The sequence below is a fragment of the Fukomys damarensis genome, unplaced genomic scaffold, assembly GCF_012274545.1.
Source record: "Fukomys damarensis isolate Sample0158 unplaced genomic scaffold, DMR_v1.0_HiC HiC_scaffold_33, whole genome shotgun sequence".
Taxonomy (NCBI): Eukaryota; Metazoa; Chordata; class Mammalia; order Rodentia; family Bathyergidae; genus Fukomys; species Fukomys damarensis.
In genome coordinates, this window is record NW_022900945.1 from 51,409,043 (window position 1) to 51,427,849 (window position 18,807).

At 53.2% G+C, this 18,807-nt stretch overlaps 2 protein-coding genes across 4 annotated transcripts in view; one reads left to right on the forward strand and one right to left on the reverse strand.

Moving 5' to 3' along the window:
* Positions 1 to 2,443: 2,443 nt before the first annotated feature.
* Bola1 (bolA family member 1) lies at positions 2,444 to 3,720 on the forward strand. 2 transcript variants are annotated; one of them, XM_010616353.3, is made up of 2 exons: positions 2,444 to 2,681; positions 2,998 to 3,720. In XM_010616353.3, the coding sequence occupies exon 2, from the start codon at positions 3,004 to 3,006 to the stop codon at positions 3,421 to 3,423; it is 420 nt and encodes a 139-aa protein (XP_010614655.1). In that variant the 5' UTR covers positions 2,444 to 2,681; positions 2,998 to 3,003; the 3' UTR covers positions 3,424 to 3,720. The 2 variants fall into 2 exon arrangements, with proteins under 2 accessions (XP_010614655.1, XP_033614263.1); XM_033758372.1 differs by lacking the exon at positions 2,444 to 2,681 and adding an exon at positions 2,690 to 2,907.
* Positions 3,721 to 5,322: 1,602 nt separating this feature from the next.
* Sv2a (synaptic vesicle glycoprotein 2A) overlaps positions 5,323 to 18,807 on the reverse strand; it is a 14,672-nt gene continuing 1,187 nt past the window's right edge. For both annotated transcript variants that reach the window (XM_010616356.3, XM_010616355.2), the window contains exons 2-13: positions 14,712 to 15,650; positions 13,137 to 13,317; positions 11,759 to 11,910; positions 11,513 to 11,646; positions 10,862 to 10,951; positions 10,541 to 10,651; positions 10,350 to 10,438; positions 9,520 to 9,684; positions 9,224 to 9,357; positions 8,124 to 8,330; positions 7,469 to 7,628; positions 5,323 to 7,124 (exon numbers count right to left, since the gene is read on the reverse strand). In XM_010616356.3, the coding sequence (XP_010614658.1) occupies positions 6,941 to 7,124; positions 7,469 to 7,628; positions 8,124 to 8,330; positions 9,224 to 9,357; positions 9,520 to 9,684; positions 10,350 to 10,438; positions 10,541 to 10,651; positions 10,862 to 10,951; positions 11,513 to 11,646; positions 11,759 to 11,910; positions 13,137 to 13,317; positions 14,712 to 15,333 (2,229 nt within the window). In that variant the 5' untranslated portion in view covers positions 15,334 to 15,650 and the 3' untranslated portion in view covers positions 5,323 to 6,940. The remainder of the gene's footprint in view (positions 7,125 to 7,468; positions 7,629 to 8,123; positions 8,331 to 9,223; positions 9,358 to 9,519; positions 9,685 to 10,349; positions 10,439 to 10,540; positions 10,652 to 10,861; positions 10,952 to 11,512; positions 11,647 to 11,758; positions 11,911 to 13,136; positions 13,318 to 14,711; positions 15,651 to 18,807) is intronic.

The following is an 18,807-nucleotide window of genomic DNA, read 5'->3' on the forward strand; positions in this document are numbered from 1 at the left end:
TAATAAAAGTCACTTTAAATTATAACCTGTTTATTTCTGGAATTTCCCATTTGGCATTTTCAGACCACGGCTGCAGGTAAGAAGGAATCGCTGTGTCTCCCACAGTTATACGTGGGAAAGGAAGAAGTCTGACAGATACCAGCTTGATCATGTGATCAGGATGATCATCACCGACAACACACCGAGACCATGTGCCCCGGTGACATTCACTAGGCAGGATTTGATGTCATTTGCCAGAGTTTTAACCCGAGAGGTCCTCAAGGGCCTGTGAGTTGCTATATTGGTCCCATCTTGTCACTGATGGGAGCTGGTGGAAACCTTCAAGAGGTGGAACCTATCAGGGGTCTCCAGGCCCTTGGTAGGCAGAGCAGGACCTGAGCCTGTTCTGCTGTCTCTTTTGTGTCTCAGTCAGGAGGTGAGCAGTTTGCTGTACCCTGTGCTCCCACCATGATGTGCTGCCCACTACAGGCTTAGAGCAGCAGGGCCAGCCAACCATGGACTGAAACCTCCCAAACCATGAGCCACAATAAATTTCTTAATTGATTATTCCCAAGCATGAGTTATCATAACAAAGCTGTCATACCACTTCTGTGGTGCTCCCACCAAACATTCATACCATAACTCTCAATCATGGAGAAACATTAGGCAAGTCCACATTGTTTTGTTTTGCTTTATATAAAATAATTGTGCTCTTCAAAAATTTTGAAGAAAGCCAGGCATAGAGATGCGCACCTGTACTCCTGGCCACTCAGGAGGCTGAATAGGAGTCCAGGAGTTTGAGTCCAACCTGGCCAACACAATGAGCTCCTACTTCAAAATATAAAATGAAGGTCATGAAAGGCTAAGATCTTGTTCCACATCGATAGAGATGAAAGAGACATAACAACTGGACACAACATCCCATTCTAGATTGTATCGTAGACCAGTAAAACTTTTTGGGGGAAAGGAGGTATTGAGTCAGGGTCTCAATATGTAGTTCAGGCAGGCCTTGAAACTCACAGTGATCCTCCTGCCTCAGCTTCCCAAGTGCTAGAACTACAGGTGTGCGCCACCTGGCTTAAAACCACACACACACACACACACACACACACACACACACACACACACACACAGTGGGACAATTGGAAAATTTTGAATAAACTCTGAAGATTAGATAGATAATAGTGTTTTATATATATATTTCCAGAATTTGATATGCAAGAAAATGTCTTTCAACTCTGATAACATAGCTCTAATCCCAGCACTCTGGAAGACTGAGAAAGGACAATTGCCAAATTCAAGCCCAGCCTGAACAATTTAGTAACCTCGTGAGACCTCGTCTCAAAATTTTGAAAATTTTTAAGAGGCCAGGGGCTGGGCACGGTGGCGCACACCTCTAATCCCAGCACTCAGGAGGCTGAGGCAGGAAGACTAACTGGAGTTTGTGGCCAACCTAGGCTACATAGGTAGTTCAAGGCCAGCCTGAACTACATGGCAAGACGTTAAAAAAAAAAAAAAAAAAAAAAAAAAAAAACCTAGAGAAGAAATAGCTCAGTGCAAAGACCCTGAGTTCAATCCCCAGTACAAAAGGAGGAGGAGAGGAGAAAGAAAAGGAAAAAGAAATGAAAGGAAGGGAGAGAAAATGTGAAGGGTTTCTGTTTTACTTTTTTAGTAAATAGTGAGTAAAAACTCACTATGTAACCCCAGATGGCCTCTAATTCAAGGCAATCCTCCTGCCTCAGCTTCCCAGAGTGCTGGCACTACAGGCATGCACCACCACACTCAGCTTGCACTATTCAACTTTTCTGTGGGTTTGAAAGTTTCAAAATGAGAATTTGGAAAATATAGAAATATATAAAATATTAAGGATGCTAAATTTTAAAATTGTACATCATTTGGAAAAATCTCATCTTGTTATTCTGCTTAAAACCTTTATTAGCTTCCCGTTGCTCCTCGGAGAAGGACGAAATCGCCTAACAAGGCCATAGCCTGCCCCATCTGGCCCCTACCTCTTCTGCCCACTGACTCGCCACCATGTTTGTCCCCTGGCTCTGACCATACATAACCACACCCTAACTACTCCACAAGGTCCCAGATCCCCAGAGTTCTCCCTCCTCCTGGCCTTTGCCGCAGCCTGACTAAAGGAACTAAGAAACAAGTTTTCATGTTCTCTTTCTGGGACGGTTCCGCTAAATCTCCTCTTACAGATTTTCACTGGCCCCCCAAGTCTGGGTGACATGACTCCTTAGCAAACAGCTTGGTCTCCTCACAGCATGAGCACACCGTACTGCGATAGTCAGCTCATTTATCTCCTCCAGTGTTCGGTAAACGGGAAATAGGGCATTTTTAGTCCCCTCCCGCCCCGTCCTGCGTTGGTCTGGTACATAATGTAGTGGACGTCTGTTTCCTTGTGTCTAAAATAAAGGAGTGGGGGACGGATGAGCTACTGGCGATAAGACTGATCGAATAATCCCAGTCCCAACTGTGCAGAAAACCCCTTGTCGGTTTCATTGCTGTGCTTCACGCCCTCTGATGACGTCACGAATGGGGAGCGCTGGAGACTACAGTTCCCATCAACCCTCGGGGTATCACGTGGTGTTTCGGTTCTCTCGCGGGTAGTGAGGACTGCATTTCCCAGCGCGCCCCGGGGTTTCCGGAGTCGTGGCTCCCTGTGGGGCTGCAGGAGCCTGGCTAGGCTGCAGGTAAAGGGGCCTGCTGTTGGGCTTCAGAGGGGACCCAGCGCCTGACTCATGCAAAAGCGCGGAGTTGCACGTGCCCTACTTTTGCAGCCGCCAGCCATTCCCGCAAATCCCCTTAAGTAATCAAGGAGCCTCTGGAACCGGCCCTTCACTGCCTGAGGCTAGAAACCAAATTAGGTTACGCCGAGCAGAGGCTGTGCCTCGGCCTCTCGGTCTGGTGTCGAGACAGGTGTATTTGTCGTGGGGAAAAGGGCTGTTTGTGGGGGCCGTGGGCGGCGCTGGCAAAGGCCCTCAATTCTCGCGTCTTTTGTCTCCGCAGCGGCGGATGTGGAGTGCGCTGCCAGGCGGGCGCCTGGTCCCCATGGCCACCCGCATCTGTTTGTCCCGGGGCAGCTCGGGATCCCGGGCGGTCGGTCCGGTGGAGGCCGCCATCCGCGCGAAGTTGGAGCAAGCCCTGAGCCCCGAGGTGCTGGAGCTGCGCAATGAGAGCGGCGGCCACGCCGTCCCTCCCGGCAGCGAGACGCACTTCCGCGTGGCCGTGGTGAGCTCCCGCTTCGAGGGAATGAGCCTCCTGCAGCGGCACCGGCTGATCCACGAGGTGCTGTCGGAGGAGCTGGCCGCGCCGGTTCACGCACTGGCCATCCGGGCACAGACCCCCGCCCAGTGGAGGGAGAACCCTCACTTGGGCACCAGCCCCCCCTGTCTTGGGGGAAGCAAGAAAACTCGAGGGACCCCTTCTCCCTAAGAGTCGGGGCAGGACCAGAATCTGAGGGGCTGGGTGAGAATGAACAGTTAAACTGCCCAGTGTGGTGGGTGATTCATAAGGACGAGGACCCTGGGACTCATCCTGCTGTCGGTGTATGTTCTCCGGAGATAACTCTTCGAAGGGCAGAGCTGACCCAACGAAAGGGCAGATCCCGCATTGCCTGCCCGGACCCTTTGGGAAGGGGATGCCTGGTTGTTTCGTGTTAAATTGTGACTGAGGAACTACACCGGTCCTGATGAATTGGAAACAGTCCCTATATTAAGAGCAATTACCGTACGAGGCGCGTTTCCTGTGTTCTTACTGCTTCTGAAATTGTTTCTGAAAGGAAAAACATCTGTAGGCCCAGGTGGCCAGGAGGGGCTTCCTGGGAGAAGTGACCTACTGCATTGGGTCTCTAAAGGGCAGTGGACCGGAAACCAGAAAGGAGAGGAAAGGTGTTTCCTGAGCAGAGGCCGAGACTGGACCCAGGCACTGGGTCGGTGGACAAAGCAGTGGGTATAGGCAGGGACACATTTGAACTTCGTCTTGGGGGAATGTTTGGTTTTTGACAACCTGTTTCCAAAAAGTTTGTTTATAAGAAAGACCTTTAACCACCAAAGCAATGAAAGAGGGTAAGAACCCTTTATTTAGCCTTCTGCTTATGAGTCTTCCAGACATCTTTTTTTTTTTTTTTTTTTTTTTCCTGGCAGTCCTGGAGATTGAGCTTTTGAGACAGGGTCTTGCTAAGTTGCAGAACTGCCCAGGCTGGGCTCCATTTGGCACTTTTCTTGCCTCAGCCTCTCCGAGTGCTAGACTAGTGCATAGTAATACAGGCGTGTGCCACCGTGCTGAGTTTAACATTTCGGAGAGGAGCTCAAGTAATGTCTGCATCAGTAACTTTCCAGTAGTCTCAGTGTGGAAATGACTGGAAAAGAAGGCCGTTTAAGCTGCCCTAACCATTTCTGACTAAAGAGCTTTGGCTGCATCTGGTTGGACAGAAGGCAGTCACTGAAGAATTGAGACAGCTTGGGGGTCAGTGATGCGGCAGTGATGTGTGAGTGGGCTGGCCCAGGAGAGCAGAGGCGCAGCTCAGCCAAAGTGACGGTGGAACCCTCCCTGCAGGAGTGGGAAGAAAGGGGCTGATGCAAGAACTACTGTCAAAGTCACACAGTGACTCAGCTGCACCCCAAGAAAGCTTATTTGCAATGTAGACTTGGGCCAGGGATGTAGCTCAGTAGAACGAACCTTCACCTGCCTCGGAAGCCTAAGGTCCTGAGTTTAATCCCCCCGTACCTCCAAAAAATGAAATGTAGGGCCGGGGATTTAGCTCAGTGGTTCTGCTGCCTGCCTTGCATGAGCAAGGTCCTGAGTTCAGTCCCGGGTACCGGAAAAAAAAAAAAAAAGAAATGTAGATTTGAGGCCTCCTCCCCCCAGCAGGACTTGATACCGTAAGTCAAGAACAGAGTCCGAGGCCTGTATATTTTAAAGGCAGACTAGAAGATCTGGACACAAGTTATGTTTTTGGGAGACGGGGTTTCACTGTGCTTTTCAGGCTGGTTTTGAACTCACTTTGGAGACCAGGTTGGCCTTGGACTTGCAGCAGTCCACCTACCTCAGCCTCCCAAGTGCTGGGATACCAGGCCTGTGCCACCATGCCTGGCTAGTTGGTTGTTTTTAAGAAACATTCGGAGTTTTTAAAGCTGGGAGACTTAGAGGGCCTCCACCTGTGGAAATGGAAGTCTCAGGGTGAGAGAGGCCAATTTAGGGAGTACATGCAACCCATCACATTATTCTCGCTTCCAGATTGAAGAGGAAGTTGCTTTTCACCACTGCTGTACCCTTGCAAGACTGTGAGAATGGATTTAGAAATATGAGAGGCAAAGAAACAGCCATTTCAGGTTTTAAGGATTGGTTTCCTTTTATTTTTCATCGGTATTTTTCATTTCATTTTTCACATCAAGAGTGAGATTTAGGGTTCCCCAGGAGAACAAGGGAAATGGTGGCTCTCCCTGGGGTGTTGGGAAGAGGCCTACGTCCAGCAGGTGAAGGTGAGGGAAGAGGGCACACACTCATACACAGCACTGGAGGAGAAGGCAGTCCTTTAGCAGACACCAGGGTTAAACAGTCCCCACCTGGTTCAGTTACAAAATGGGGGTGGCCACGGGTGGAGGGCACCAGACACAGCGTGAAGAGGGTGAATTTGGATTCTTTGTTATTTTCACTTTTTTCCTTTTACCTTTTTTTTTTTTTTTTTTTTTTTTTTTTTTTTTTTTTTTTTTTTTTTTTTTTTTTTTTGACATTTTACAAACGGCTAAAATCTATAACACATCACAGCTACGGTGGAGGTGGGAGGGCACCAACGAAAGCAGCCACACAGTAGGGTGGGATGGGCAGCTTCACCTACAGAGGCTATTGTGTGGGAGAGTGAGGCGGGGAAACAGGATTCTGGTCCCTGCATTAGGGGGTCTCTCGCTGCCCAACCTCTCCCCACTTTTAGAGGAGGTGCCGGGAGGCCCCTGCTTCCTGCCCTGCCCCAGCTCCTTGTGCTCTTTGACCTGCTGGTTTGTCCACATCCCTGGCCTCCTCCCCTCTCCTCCCCAGCCCGTGACTGACCTTGGCGGCGTGGAAGGAGCTGCGCGCTTCCTGTCTGCTGCAGCGAGGGCAGGAAGGCGGGCCAGGCCTTGTCCCGTGCCCCCACATCTGCCTAGACTGTGGCACTGTTACCAGCCTGGCCTGGGGCTTCTCCCTCCCAGGCCCAATGTAGAGCTTCAGGGAGGTTCCGTGGGAGGCAGGGTTGTGTGTGTGTCCCCTGAAATTACCCTTGGCTTATATTTGAGGACAGTACAGTGACACCGCCACCTCATGGCACCCACACACACACACACACACACACACACACAGTGTACACACACATTCACACAGTCTGCTGAGCTGCCTCAGAACTTCATATATAAATAAATAAGAATCAGCTAATTTCATAAAACTCAGGCTTCATATGTGTAGCCCAAGTTGAGGGGAAAGTGGAGACCAGAGGGCTGAGGTTTATTGCTGCTCCCCCAGCATCCAACAGGAAGCATTCGTGAGAGGCACAGAGGCCCTTCCCCCTGTAAGAAGTTCTTTTGGTCCGTGGTGTGTACCCAGGCCCCAGCCCCCAACGTGACTGCACACCCATGGTCTCCCAGGGCCTAAGCAGAGGGAAGGAGGGGAAGGCAGGGAGCAGCCCTGGAGCAGGGAAACAAGGGCCCCTCGCTAACACTGGGGGAGAGCAGGGTGGGCTCGGCCTTGTGTGCAAAGTCAAGGGTGGTGGGTGGGGAGTAGTGCGGCACCCAAAACGAAGTAAGAGCCTTCCCTATGGCCCTGCCCACGGGGTCACACATGCACACGCACACGCACGACAGCTAAGACACCGAAGGAGTGGGGAGTGAGGGTTCTGGGGCCAGGACGGCAAGGCAGGGAGGGGAGAGGAGGAGCTGTTGGTCTCACAGTGTGCCCGCCATCCCCACAGCCCTACAGCCCCTCACTGCAGCACCTGCCCCCGGGTCTCGGGCAGCTTCAGGGCCAGAGAGCTGCCAAGGGCAAGGGCAGCTGAGGCAAAGAGGATGGGGGCAGCCTTGGTGATTCCCACGAAGGATGTGAAGATGCTGATCCCCAGCACGGCTGCCAGCTTGCACAGGGCGTTCAGGAAGCCGAAGGCCGTGGTCCTGCTCAGACAGCCCCAGCGCCATGCGCAGAGCAGAGCCCAGGAGGGAAACAGGGAAAGATGGGTGGGCATGGAAGTGACGTTGGGGGAGAGGGAAGGACAGATCAGGGAGGGGAAGATACACGAGGAATACAGACCAATACAGACAAGGAGAGAGGAGACCCCCAAAAAGGGATTAATAGTTCAAACTGCAAGTAGTGATTACAAAAAAGCCTCCAGCTTCTAGAGGAGAAACACAAAACGTGTCCTCCTACCCCCAAAGATGTCCTCACAGCCTCTTGCTCACCCCACTTCTGCACTCTAAGCCCTAAACCTGCTGCCCTGCCCCCACCACACCCCAACTACCTCTTGTCTGAAGGGTAGAGTTCCACAGTCAGCACATCCAGCGCGTTCCAGGATGCAATGCTGACCCCTCCAAAAAGGCAGAGCAATGCAATCATGGCCGACTCGCTGTTCCCAAAAGACAGGAAGAAGCAGGACACACAGGACATCACGCTGGAGCCAGCTGCAGCCAAGAGAGGCAAGAGCATGAGCCCGGCTGCGGTGAGGCCCACGCAGGACAGAACGGTGGGACAACCCTGCACGAGACTTCCCAAGGGAGCCAAAAGGAAGGCTCTTCACTCATCCTCAACGTCCCTTGTAATCGTTTATTAATCAGTATTCAGTGCCAATGGTGGGCCAGGCACACACTGATCCATCAACCACCTGCAGGGCAGGTGCCTTCGCTTCCACGTTGCAGAAGACAGCTGGGCTAAGAAAGGGTGACGTGGCCAAAGGAGGCAGTGCGGCCAGACACAAACCTGTACCCGATGTGCTCGCTGTTCTGCCTAACTCCCATGCCCTCCAGAGAAGCTTCTACGCCTGGGTCTCCCCATTCTGCAGCACCCCCAACAAAACGAGAAAGAGGCTCAGCGCAGCCTCTTCCACAGCCCAAGGCGAGAAGCCTCCCGACGGCCCCCCAGTCGGCCCTGAGCTCCCACCGCCCGGCCTCCCCACTTACCGAGCATTCTGAGCCTGCCAATCTTGTCCATGAGCAAGGCGGACACGATGTTCCCCGGAAGCACAGCCAGCGTCCCCAGGAAGCTGACGAAGTACACCATGTAGGCGCCTTCGCCCGTGCCCGTCACGTCTAACTGGCAGCCCTCCTTGTTGTGCAGGAATGTGCTGTTCACCAGACGGCTGTTCACGAACTTGTACTCAAACAGGTCTGGGTGAAGGCCAGGACACAGGCAGTTACAGAAAATGGGAAAGGGCTCTCTCTCCACTTGTGGGGGTTCTCAGAATTATTCTGGGCACTTATTACAAAACACCAAAGAATATCACCATGGCAACTAGGAATTGGAAAGGCAAAATGACCATAACCTGTCAAACAATTTGGCTGTTTCCAAGGTTTCCCATTATGTCTCTCCTTCTTGTTCATTCTTTTTGTCCACCTAAGCTGATGATAAGCCATAGCAGTGCTATGAGTCTAGAAGATTTTTCTGAGAAAAATATTAAAAATAATGAGCTCTATCCACTTTCTTTTTTTTTTTTTTTCTTTCAGTACCGGGGATCAAACTCAGGACCTTGTGCTTGCGAGACAGGCGGCGGCACCACTGAGCAAAATCCCCAGCTCACCATTTTGTTTTCTTGCAAAGTAAAGCAAAAAAAGCCTACTCAGTATTCCATTTACAGGCGAGAAACCTCAGTCTAGCTCAGAAAATCAGCATTTCATATACATGTAGTTTGAGAAACACTGTTAAAGAAGTAGATTACTACAACCATTCCTAACCTTTCCTCCATCAAATATGCCTTTTACTGTTTTCTTCTTCCTAGGGACCCTGTTTCAAGTTATTTTCACCCTCTTCAAAAGCTTGTTTTCACTACTGCTCTGTTATTACTATTCCAGCCAAAGGCAACAAAACTTGATTCTTTTGTCAGATATTCCGTAGCCGAGAAATCTCCAGTGTCCCCTGCATGTCCCAGACTCTCAGACGTGGCCATCAGTGCCCATCCCACCTTCCCCAGGGATCCAGAGGCTCTCGGCGCGGAGACTACAGGCTGGTGCATGGGGAATGGTTCCTTCCCCGGCTGTTTGGGCTGAGCCCCTTCCCACCTTACCAGTGTTATAGAACACAGTGTTGACGAATGTGCAGTTGCGGAAGAATGTGTTGCTGGATGTGACGTCCTCAAAGTAACACTCCTCAAAGAGGGAATCTTCAAAGGACACAGACTTGAGACGCAGCCCAATGAACCTGAAAGCGCGGAATTATGAGACCCTGCCCTGTCGCCCTCACCCCCTCTCGTGTCTCCCCCCTCCGTAGAGAGCAACGGGAAGCTTGGCACTGAGGAGAAACCACAGAAATTGCCCCAAAGCACCCTGCCATGACCTCTGACTCTGACCAGTCTCCACATACTTGTCGTTGAAGTACTGCCCGCCTCGGTGGATCTGGTTTTCCAGGGTGAAGTTGAAAGTCACGTGCTCTACACGCTCCCCAGGGAACACCTTGGTGCGGGCGGCATAGTCCACCGCCTGCAGATGGCGGATCATGTCGGGAAACCAGACAGTCAGTCCGTAGTAGCTGGGGAATCGAGGGCAGTGGAATCAGACAGCGCAGATTCAACATTAGAACAGACTGCCCTCAGCGAGCCAGGGCACGCCTCACCTCGAACTCCTTCCTTCCCAGCTACTGTGCTTCTGGGGACTTCAGGGTCTTCTTGGCCATCTACCACACTCTTTGCTTTTTTGTTTTGTTTTGTCTTGTTATGTTTTGTGAGACAAGGTTTTCACTACGTAGCTCAGGCTGTCCACAAACCCACAGCGACCCTCCTGTTTCAGCCTCCCGAGTACTGCCGTATTCATTCTTAACTACCAAGCACTGGTTCTTCCCTCTGCTTAAAACTTTCCCAGCCCCCACTCTACAGCCTGTAACTCCCATTTACCTTTCAGAATGTGGGTCCCCAACCCCCAAATCCCAAAGGCACCATCTCCCCGCTTCGTAGCTGGATTCATCTACGTCGCCTGGGTCACATCTCCTCCATCCCAGCACAGAACAGAAGTTAATTCCGGTTGGGTACAAGTGTGCATTGAAAGAATGGGTGCAGCAGAGGAGCGGATGGAGCGCTGGGGGCATCTGAACAACACCCTTTCCTTCTTTTCCATGTGCCTCGTTCCCACTTTCCACACCTCCTCTCCCAGCCACGCACCACCAGGACCAGCACAGCACCCAGCCCAGTCACCCCTCACCTGAAGGACATGGTGAACCACACACCCATCATCATCAGAGTGATGCGTCGATATTCCGGGCCGAAGCAGGACAGGAAATTCCCCCAGACCTACAAGGAAGCCAGAGAGGCGCAGCGTGGCTGCACTGACAGCAGCAGACCCAGATCCCCACCTCCCCGCCCCGCCTGTCTTCACACAGCATCGCCGATTACCTGCCCCCCCAGGCTCAAGGCCCGGACCCCCCAGCGCTGGTACCAGGTCCCTGTGTCCGACTGGATCTCAATCAGTTCATCCTCCTGATGAATCGTCTTAATGTGAGTCACCTGAGGCAAGGAGAAGGCATGAGCGGGCGCACAGGCTGCGTTTGCCAAGCCCCGGGGGCCTGCCTCAGTTTCCCCACAGCAGCTATATCGCTGAGGTTGAGGGTGGTCTGAGGTGTGCAGGAAAGTAGGCGGGGGAGCTCCAGAAAAGACCACGTAGGGTCTGAGGCTGCGCCCCTGTGCGGCCTGGGTGGGAGGGAGGGCACAGCTTACTGAGAACACTCGTTCCGGGTGTCCCTTGGCGCGCATGTTGGTGTCATGAACCTGCTTCAGCACCATCCAGGCCTCGTCGTGCTTGCCATTCTAGAGCCACGGACAGAATCCCACGTTGCGGTCCGCCCTTCCAGACCCAGGTCCCAGAGCTCCTCCCTCCAACCTGGCTCTGGGGTCCCAGCCCGCCCACAGCCTCCCGCCCATGGCCTTGTATCAGCCCATGCTGGGCCAGCAGACGTGATGAGACCTGGGCGAGGTCTGCAGACGGGACTGCCCCGGGGACAAAGGCACACACGGGTCCTGGGGATTCCCTGATACAACGGGAAGGAAAACGGATGGGCAAGGGCGTAGGAACAGCATCCTAACCCTGCTGGACCCAGGTCCGGCTGGAGAGGAAGGAAGAAGAGGTAAGGACTTTTCCTGAGCTTGGAAGGCAGGGCCAGAGCCTAGACCCATGCCTGTGAATCTTGAGCCAACCCGTTGAACAGGTTCCTCACGTCTGGGGATGCAATCTCAGACAAAGAAGCGAGATCCAGCCCCAGCCCAGTACAGAGAGCCTTGAGGCAGGAAGGGAGCCAGACCCACAGCAGTGTCCAAGCACAGAGGCCCCGCGGCCCGCCCCGCCCCCCCTCCCCGCACGGCCCCATTCACCTCCAGGAAGAAGCGGGGGCTCTCAGGCTGTGTAGTCAGAGCTCCAATGGCAAACACAGAGGGAAAGGCGCACACGAGGACAAAGACCCTCCAGCTGTGGAACTGGTAAGCAGAACCCATCTGAAAACTCCACCCTGGCAGAGACAGAGTCACAGCATCAGCAGAGAAGCCGCGGGCCGGGGCTTGGAGCCCAGGAGCCCGGGAGAGAGGGCGAGGGCCGGGCTGGGGTGCACCTGGGCTGCTCACCGTAATGGGGAATGATGGCCCAGGCCACGGCTGCTGCGTACACGCCGCCAATCATCCAGAACATGCAGAGCCAGCTCAAATGCTCCCCGCGCTTCTCCCGGGCCAGGAACTCCGAGAAGTAGGAGAAGACAATGGGGATGGACCCCCCGATCCTGAAGGGCATTGGAAGAATTCAGCAGAGGAAATGCCCATCATCCTGATCCTGGTGCTCTGGACTCCCAAGTCCCTGCCACAACTTTCAGACATTTGGGTTTTGGGGGTTGTTTTTTTGTGTTTTTTGAGACAGGGTCTCACTATGTCGTTGAGAATGAACTGGAACTCACTATGCAGCCAGGGCTGGTCTCGAACTCACAGCGATCCTCCTGCCTCAGCCTCCCTAGTGCTGGGATTACAGGCGTGTGCCACCACGCCTGGTTCAGCCCTTCTTATTTTTTAAAACCAGGTCCCACTAAATCACTAAACTGCGCAGCCTGGACTCGATCTTGGGATCATCCTGTCTCACTCAGCCTTCCAGAGTGCTGGGTTTACAGGTATGTGCCTTTGTGCCTGGCCTCTTCCACAAACTTTTTTTTTTTAAGACAGGGTCTCACTATGTAGCTGAGGCTGGCCTCAAACTCATGGTGATCCTCCTGCCTCAGCTTCCCAAATGCCGGATTAACAGCATGGCACCATGCCTGGTCACTTCCATAGCTTTTTTTAAGAGGCGCCGTCTCATACATAATGCCCTATAAGCTTCTCTCACTACCAGCCATCAAGCACCCATCCTTAGGAAAGTGGGGAACAGGCAGGTGGGTCTCAGAGTAAGGGAAGGAATTAACATTGAATCCTGAAGGTGACTAGCGTTGGTGGCAAAGGATGACATTTGCAGAAAAGGGACAATCTCCAGACAACAAAGATGGGCAATGAATAGCATGCAGGAACAGGGCAGAAAAGGGCTTGGAGACAGCAGAGGGAGGGCCCGCAGGTGCCAGCGGAAACGGAGGTGTAGGGCGGGAAGGCTTCGGACTGTGACAATGTGGGTGTGCTGTCAAGTGCAGGAAATACGCAGCGTGGAGGCAGTAGCTCCAGGGCTCACCAGAGCCCAGGGGTGAGGCGGAGGCCCACCAGGGCCCCTTGTGGACAGACTAAGAAACAGGACTGCAGTGGGGTGGAGGCTCAGGAGCCGACCAGGCAAGGCCCTACGATCTGGACAGCACCAGACAGGCCCTGGACGGGAGAAACCTAAAGATGGTAGGGGAAGAAAGGAATTCACTCATTCCTTCCTTCAACTCCAACATATGTAAACATCTGATGTGCCAGCACCACGCGGGGCCCTAAAGATATAACAGTGTGCAAGGTGGAGGCCTGGCTTCGAAGGGCTGAATCTGTGGCTACTCACCCAACCCCGGAGAGCAGGCGGCAGAAGAGGAAAGTGCCGTAACCCTGGACGAAGGATGAGAAGAAGGCGAAAACGCTGTTGACTGAGAGCGAGATGAGCAGGCACTGTCTCCGACCCAGCCGATCAGCCAGACCCCCCCAGAGGAAGGCTCCCACCATCATGCCCAGGTACACAATGAGGCCTGGAGGGAAGAGCAGGACAGGCAGGGCTGTGAGCAGACGCGCCTCAGTCCTCCCATCCGCTGAGCGTCTGCAGGAGCGGAAACCGGCAGACTCGCTCGAGGACCTGGTGAACTGCTAGAAGCCAAGTCTGCCCAGAAATAAGAGCAGTGAGGACGGGATCTGCCTATACCCCCCACCCTCACTGCGCCTTCTCTGTCCTCCCTTAAAGCAGCAGGAAGGCTTTCTTTCATTTCTCAGGAAAGGGGCTCTGATTCCTTTGATCTTCCCTGAAAATTCCTCACACAAATCCATCCTTTACTCCTTCCGGTCCCAAGTCTTCCGGTCCTAAAACTCCCCAGTTCATTGTTTCCTTCATAAAATCAGAATTGTTATTGATCTTTAAAATCATCTACTCTGTAGAGGGTATGGTGGTGCACATCTGTAATCCCAGCACTCGGGAGGCTGAGGCAGGAGGGTCACCGTGACTTGGAGACCAGCCTGGACTACACAGTGAGTTCAAGACCACCCTGAACTACACAGAGAGACCTAAATAAATAAATAAAATACCTAAATAAATTAAGTCAGCTACTCTAAACTTTGCATTTTACCCATGCCTAAACTCAGCCTCAAGAAGAGACCTGTCCCAGGCACAACAGGGCCTCAGTCTTCTCTCAGTGCATCTAGGGGCTTCCCCCTTGGGTCCCCATCAGGAGAGGCCATCAGACACTACTCCTTGGTCCCTGAACACTCCCAAGTCTGGACAAGGGACTTGGGGTCCCTACCCTCACCACCCCAAACTGACCTTCCCATTTAGCCTAGGGAGTGTCCCTCTTTGGGAAAGGGGACAGGGTAGCAAGAGGGAAGGCCACGAGGAAACATTAAGCCCAGTGTAGTGGCACCTGCCTGAATCCCAGCACTGTAGGAGGCTGAGGCAGGAGGATGGCAAGTCTGAGCCCAGCCTGGATAACTTAGCAACTTAGTGGGACCCTGTCTCAACATACAAAAATGTTTAAAAGGGCTGGGGAAGTGGCTGAGAACAAAGGCGCTGGGGTTTTAATTTCAGTACCACACACACACACACACACACACACACACACACACACACACACACACGAGGAGAGAATTATTAAACAGTGACTCATCCCACCATGGCCACCTCCCAAAGAACTAACTAAGCCCAAGTCCCAGTCCAGCTTCTTTCCCCTCAACCCTTCTTTCACAGACAACTTCACTGACACAACCCAAAAGAGGTTGAGAGGGGACAGTGCACCCAAGAACCTGGGCCCTCTGGAAACAGCTTGGTGGCAGGGTCCGAGGGAGCCGTGGGAAGGATTAGAGCTGGTCCCAGCAGCAGTGCGGCTCCAGGTGTTTCCAGCCTGTGCAGCACAGGAAAGACTGCCCTGCCACGTCTTACCCAGCATGCCCTTGTTGGAGTCGGACAGGCACATGTCTTTCTCAGCACTGGGCAGCACGAAGCCCACCACGAAGACCTCCACGCCGTCGGCCATCAGCGCCAGGCCGAGCACAAAGTAGAGCGTCCACTGAAAGCGGCCGTGGCCGCACTCCCGCAGGATGGCTTCATACTGCTGGGCCAGCTCTTCCCGCTCCTTCCGCCGCTGCGCCTCCCCACGGCCCCCCGGAGGGCCTTCCCCGTCGCTCAAGCCCCCTCTGGCTCCAGCCAGGGCCGCCCCGTCTGCCATCCTCTCGCCTTTGCCCCCAGACTCTGCCCGGGGGATGCCCTGATATTCGCCCTCGTAGATCTCGTCCTCCTCATCGTGGCCCTCGGTGGCGTCGCTGGATGCGCCACCCTCCTCCTCGTCCTGGGCTGCTTCCCCGCGGTAATAGCCGTCGGCGGGGGCGGGGTAGTCGTCGTCATCTTCCTCCTCCTCGAAGCGAGAGTAGGATCTGCGGGAGTATTCATCCTGGACTCTGTCCAGGCCTTTCACCACCTTCTTGGCCGCATGCTTCTTGACTTCCTTGGCAATGTCTTTGGCCCCACGGATGAAAGCCGCCCGGTCTCGGAAGCCCTCTTCCATGATGGGGCTTTGAGGGGCTTCCCCAGATCCGGTTCACCCTCTGCCTCTTTTTCAGCTTTTTTGCTCGAGGGTAAAGTTATGTTCCAGTGTCTCTGGGCTCAAAATAAGAAAATAAACAGGACCTGGCCAGTGGGTGCCTCGGGGAGGGGAGGAAGGAGGGGAGGTCCGACCTACACCCAGTTCAGCAGGGTGAGCAGGGAAGGGAGACCCGGGCTGGGGATGGGAGGGGGAGGGGAGCCAGGTTGGTGGGCAGAAGCTGGAGAGCCAGGATAACACCGGAAAGGCTTCCTCCTTCTCTTCCAGGAACCTCTGGACACCTGGAAAAAGTAAGAGAGAGAAAGAGGGAGTTGTGAGACCTAAGATGATGAAGGCCAATAAAGAGACGCTCTCAACCCTCAGCCCCATCTGGACCGTGAAGCGAAGACGGACTCTTTGCTTCAGGCCACCATGCTGAAACAGGAATGATTATCTAGGCCAACTGTGGGGTATTCAGTCCCCTCTCTTTGACCTTGGAAGCCAGGCCCAACCACATTCACCCACCTGAGCCTTCCTAACCCCCTACCCTACATCAAGTTCAGGCCCCTTTCCTGAAAATTCCCTACTCTAGCACAGTCTGGGGTCCCTGGGTGCGGAGCTTGGGGAGGATGTATAGCAGGAAGCCACGCCCTCTCTCATGGACTGCCTTCAGTCCCCTGGTGACAGCCGACAGGTGACTTCCACAGTTCTTTCATGAGGTTCCAAGTTTATAGGCCTCCCACGGAAGATTTTCTCCCAACATAGCCTGGTGGGCAAACACAGAACCTCCAGTGTCAGATAGACTTGCTCTGACTTCCTCCTTAGCATTTACTTGCTAAGCAAACATGGGCATGTTCTAAACACCCAAGGCTCAGTTTCCTCATAGTCAAAATAAAAAAGGCAAAGTCAGGATTAAATGTTACAATGCCTCTAAGTTCCCGACCATAATACTTGAGATGTAAGTGACAAATGTCAGCTCTTACTATTGACATGACTGTAATACAGAGAAATGCCCTACACACCCTCACAGAGTTCCACAATAGCCATGTCCGGACCCTCTTTAGGGCAAACGTCAAGGAGGAGACATCAGAAAGGGACATTATCAAGGAGAATGCTGGTTCAGTGCAGCCGGGAGACAGAGCACCTAAACTGAAATCCCAAACTCTGCCACTTTCTAACAATTCTTAGGCAGGTTACTTAGTCTCTGTAAGCGCTTGTGTTTTTACATTGAAACTGAAGATAACTGGCCAGGTATGGCGGTGTTCACCTGTACTGCCAGCACTCTGGGGGCCTGAGGCTGGAGGATCACATGTTTACCCAGTCTGGGTAACTTAGGAGAGAGATTCTATCCCAAATGCAAATGGAAAAGGGGGTTGGAGACATTTCTCTGAGAAAGGGTGAGAATTTAATCTCACAGAAGACACCCTATAAATGTTAGCCTCTTCCTTCCTATATGTTGAAAAGTGTGAAAGAAGCAGGTCGTACTTATATGCTGTTACCCAATATTCTCCGAAGAACCCTCTGTGTTTAAACTAATTCCACGTTATCTCCCTTTAGACAAACCAAGGAAGACCCAAAACATGGAGACTTGGTGCCTGAGTAGGATGGACAAGAGGGAAAATCAAAAGCTAAGAAAGTGGTGATCGGCGGCCACCACCGTCCCTCAGAATGTCATGTATGGTCCCCCTTCCACCGGTGAGGGTGGGAATGGCAGTGACTTATCAGGAGAAAACCTTTTTTAAGGTAAGGGTCTAAAGTCTGCAGTCGTACCTCATTCCTCCAGGGCCTGCCTTCCTAATCCCCCTTAATCCTCTCTGCGTCTCTTCCAGAAGTCAAAGAAAAAGGGGTCCACAAATACCGCATTGCGTAGGAAGCTAGCGGAGAATAAAGGGTGTCTTGGGCCTCCCTCACCCACAAAAGACATTCTCCAAAGGGAGGCATAGGGTAACGTTCTCCTTCATAGACGCAGAAGATGCTTCAGGCAGAGATCAACCCCCTAAAATACGCTGCCTCCTGCTCCCACTCATCCAGGGCCTTCATGAATTCCCTCTCCCTCTCCCTCTCTCCCTCACTCTCTCTTGCCCTGATTGAAGAGGGTAAGTGACACGATGTGATTCACAGAGAAGCACTGGGCGGCACAGCCTTATGACTTCAGGACAAATGTAAGCGGTGGACCACAGTGACCCCTATGTCACCTCTTTTCTTCATGGTTCAGGGCGCAGCTGCCCTCCGTGAAAGAGAGGGAACTGTAGAATCCCCAGACCAAGGCAATCTTCATTCCTTTCTTTTCTTTCTCTACCAGGATCTCCCCCAAACCCAGCAGGAAGCAGATGGATCCACCAGGAGCCATCCCCTCTGTCTGCTGGCACTGTTTACCCCTGAGAGGTACATGTGATGTGGAGCAGGCTCCCACAGCACCGCAGGACACGATGGCTCAACAGCCAGCTCCCCCAGGGCCAGCAAGCCCAGGAGGGAGAGAAAGAAGACAAATTCTTTGCGCTGGTGAGGAAGTGGTGCTATTTTTAGTCCCCAAAGCAGCACAGAGTGGCTAAGCCTGTAGAAGAGAGACAACACTTGGCAAGGTGGAGGTTAAAGGAGACAAAATTCAGGTTTACAAGAGCTCTTTAAGGTGGCTGATGGGAAAAATATGCCCAGGAGATTTTCCTCAGATGGTGGGGGGACCCCTGAGCAAATGATTCCTCCTGGACAACTCGCCCTGATTTTGGGGTCACTCAGATCTCCAGCTCACCCTACCCCAGGTGACAAGGTCATTAAGAAGCAGTCACCTGTCAACACAGAGCGGGGGGTGGGGGGTGGGGGGGACAGAGCGCCCCTCCCCCTTACAGCTAACTGGTCAGGCTCAGCCCCCAAACAAGGACCCAGGAGGCTGCACCTCTCCTCCCCGCAGTCTACCCCTGGGTTAGAAAGATGGGAGCACCCACAGCTGGGGGGTGGTCAGCTGAGCATGCACACGGAGGAAGGCACACAGAGGAAGGCAGAGACGCGGAGACCTCCACACGCCCAGGCTTCGAGACCGCCCCTAGCAGCACTGGCAGCCATCCCCTAACCTCATGTTACTTCAGCCCCTGTGGAAGAGGCGAGCCCCAAGAATTCACTAACCCAGTCCTCCAGGCACCTCCCCACCCTTGGTCCTGCTGCTGGACCAGTGCCCACCGCGCCTGGCAGCCCCGCCATCCGTCGTGCCCCCAACACCGGGTCCCTCACCGTCCCGGTCTCCAGCGTTTGCATTCATTTCCCTGCCCCCCACACCGGGGTCCAGCCAGCCGACCGAGGCACCTGCACTCTGGCCACAGCCAAGGTCATTTATCCTTCGTGGGGGGCGGTAAGGTGAGGAGAAGGCTGGAGTTTGAGTCAGATCCTAACAACCCCTATGGGGTTAATCTCTGAGGAAGGATGTGGGGACTTGGCTAAGGTAAAGGAAAAAAATAAATAAATAAA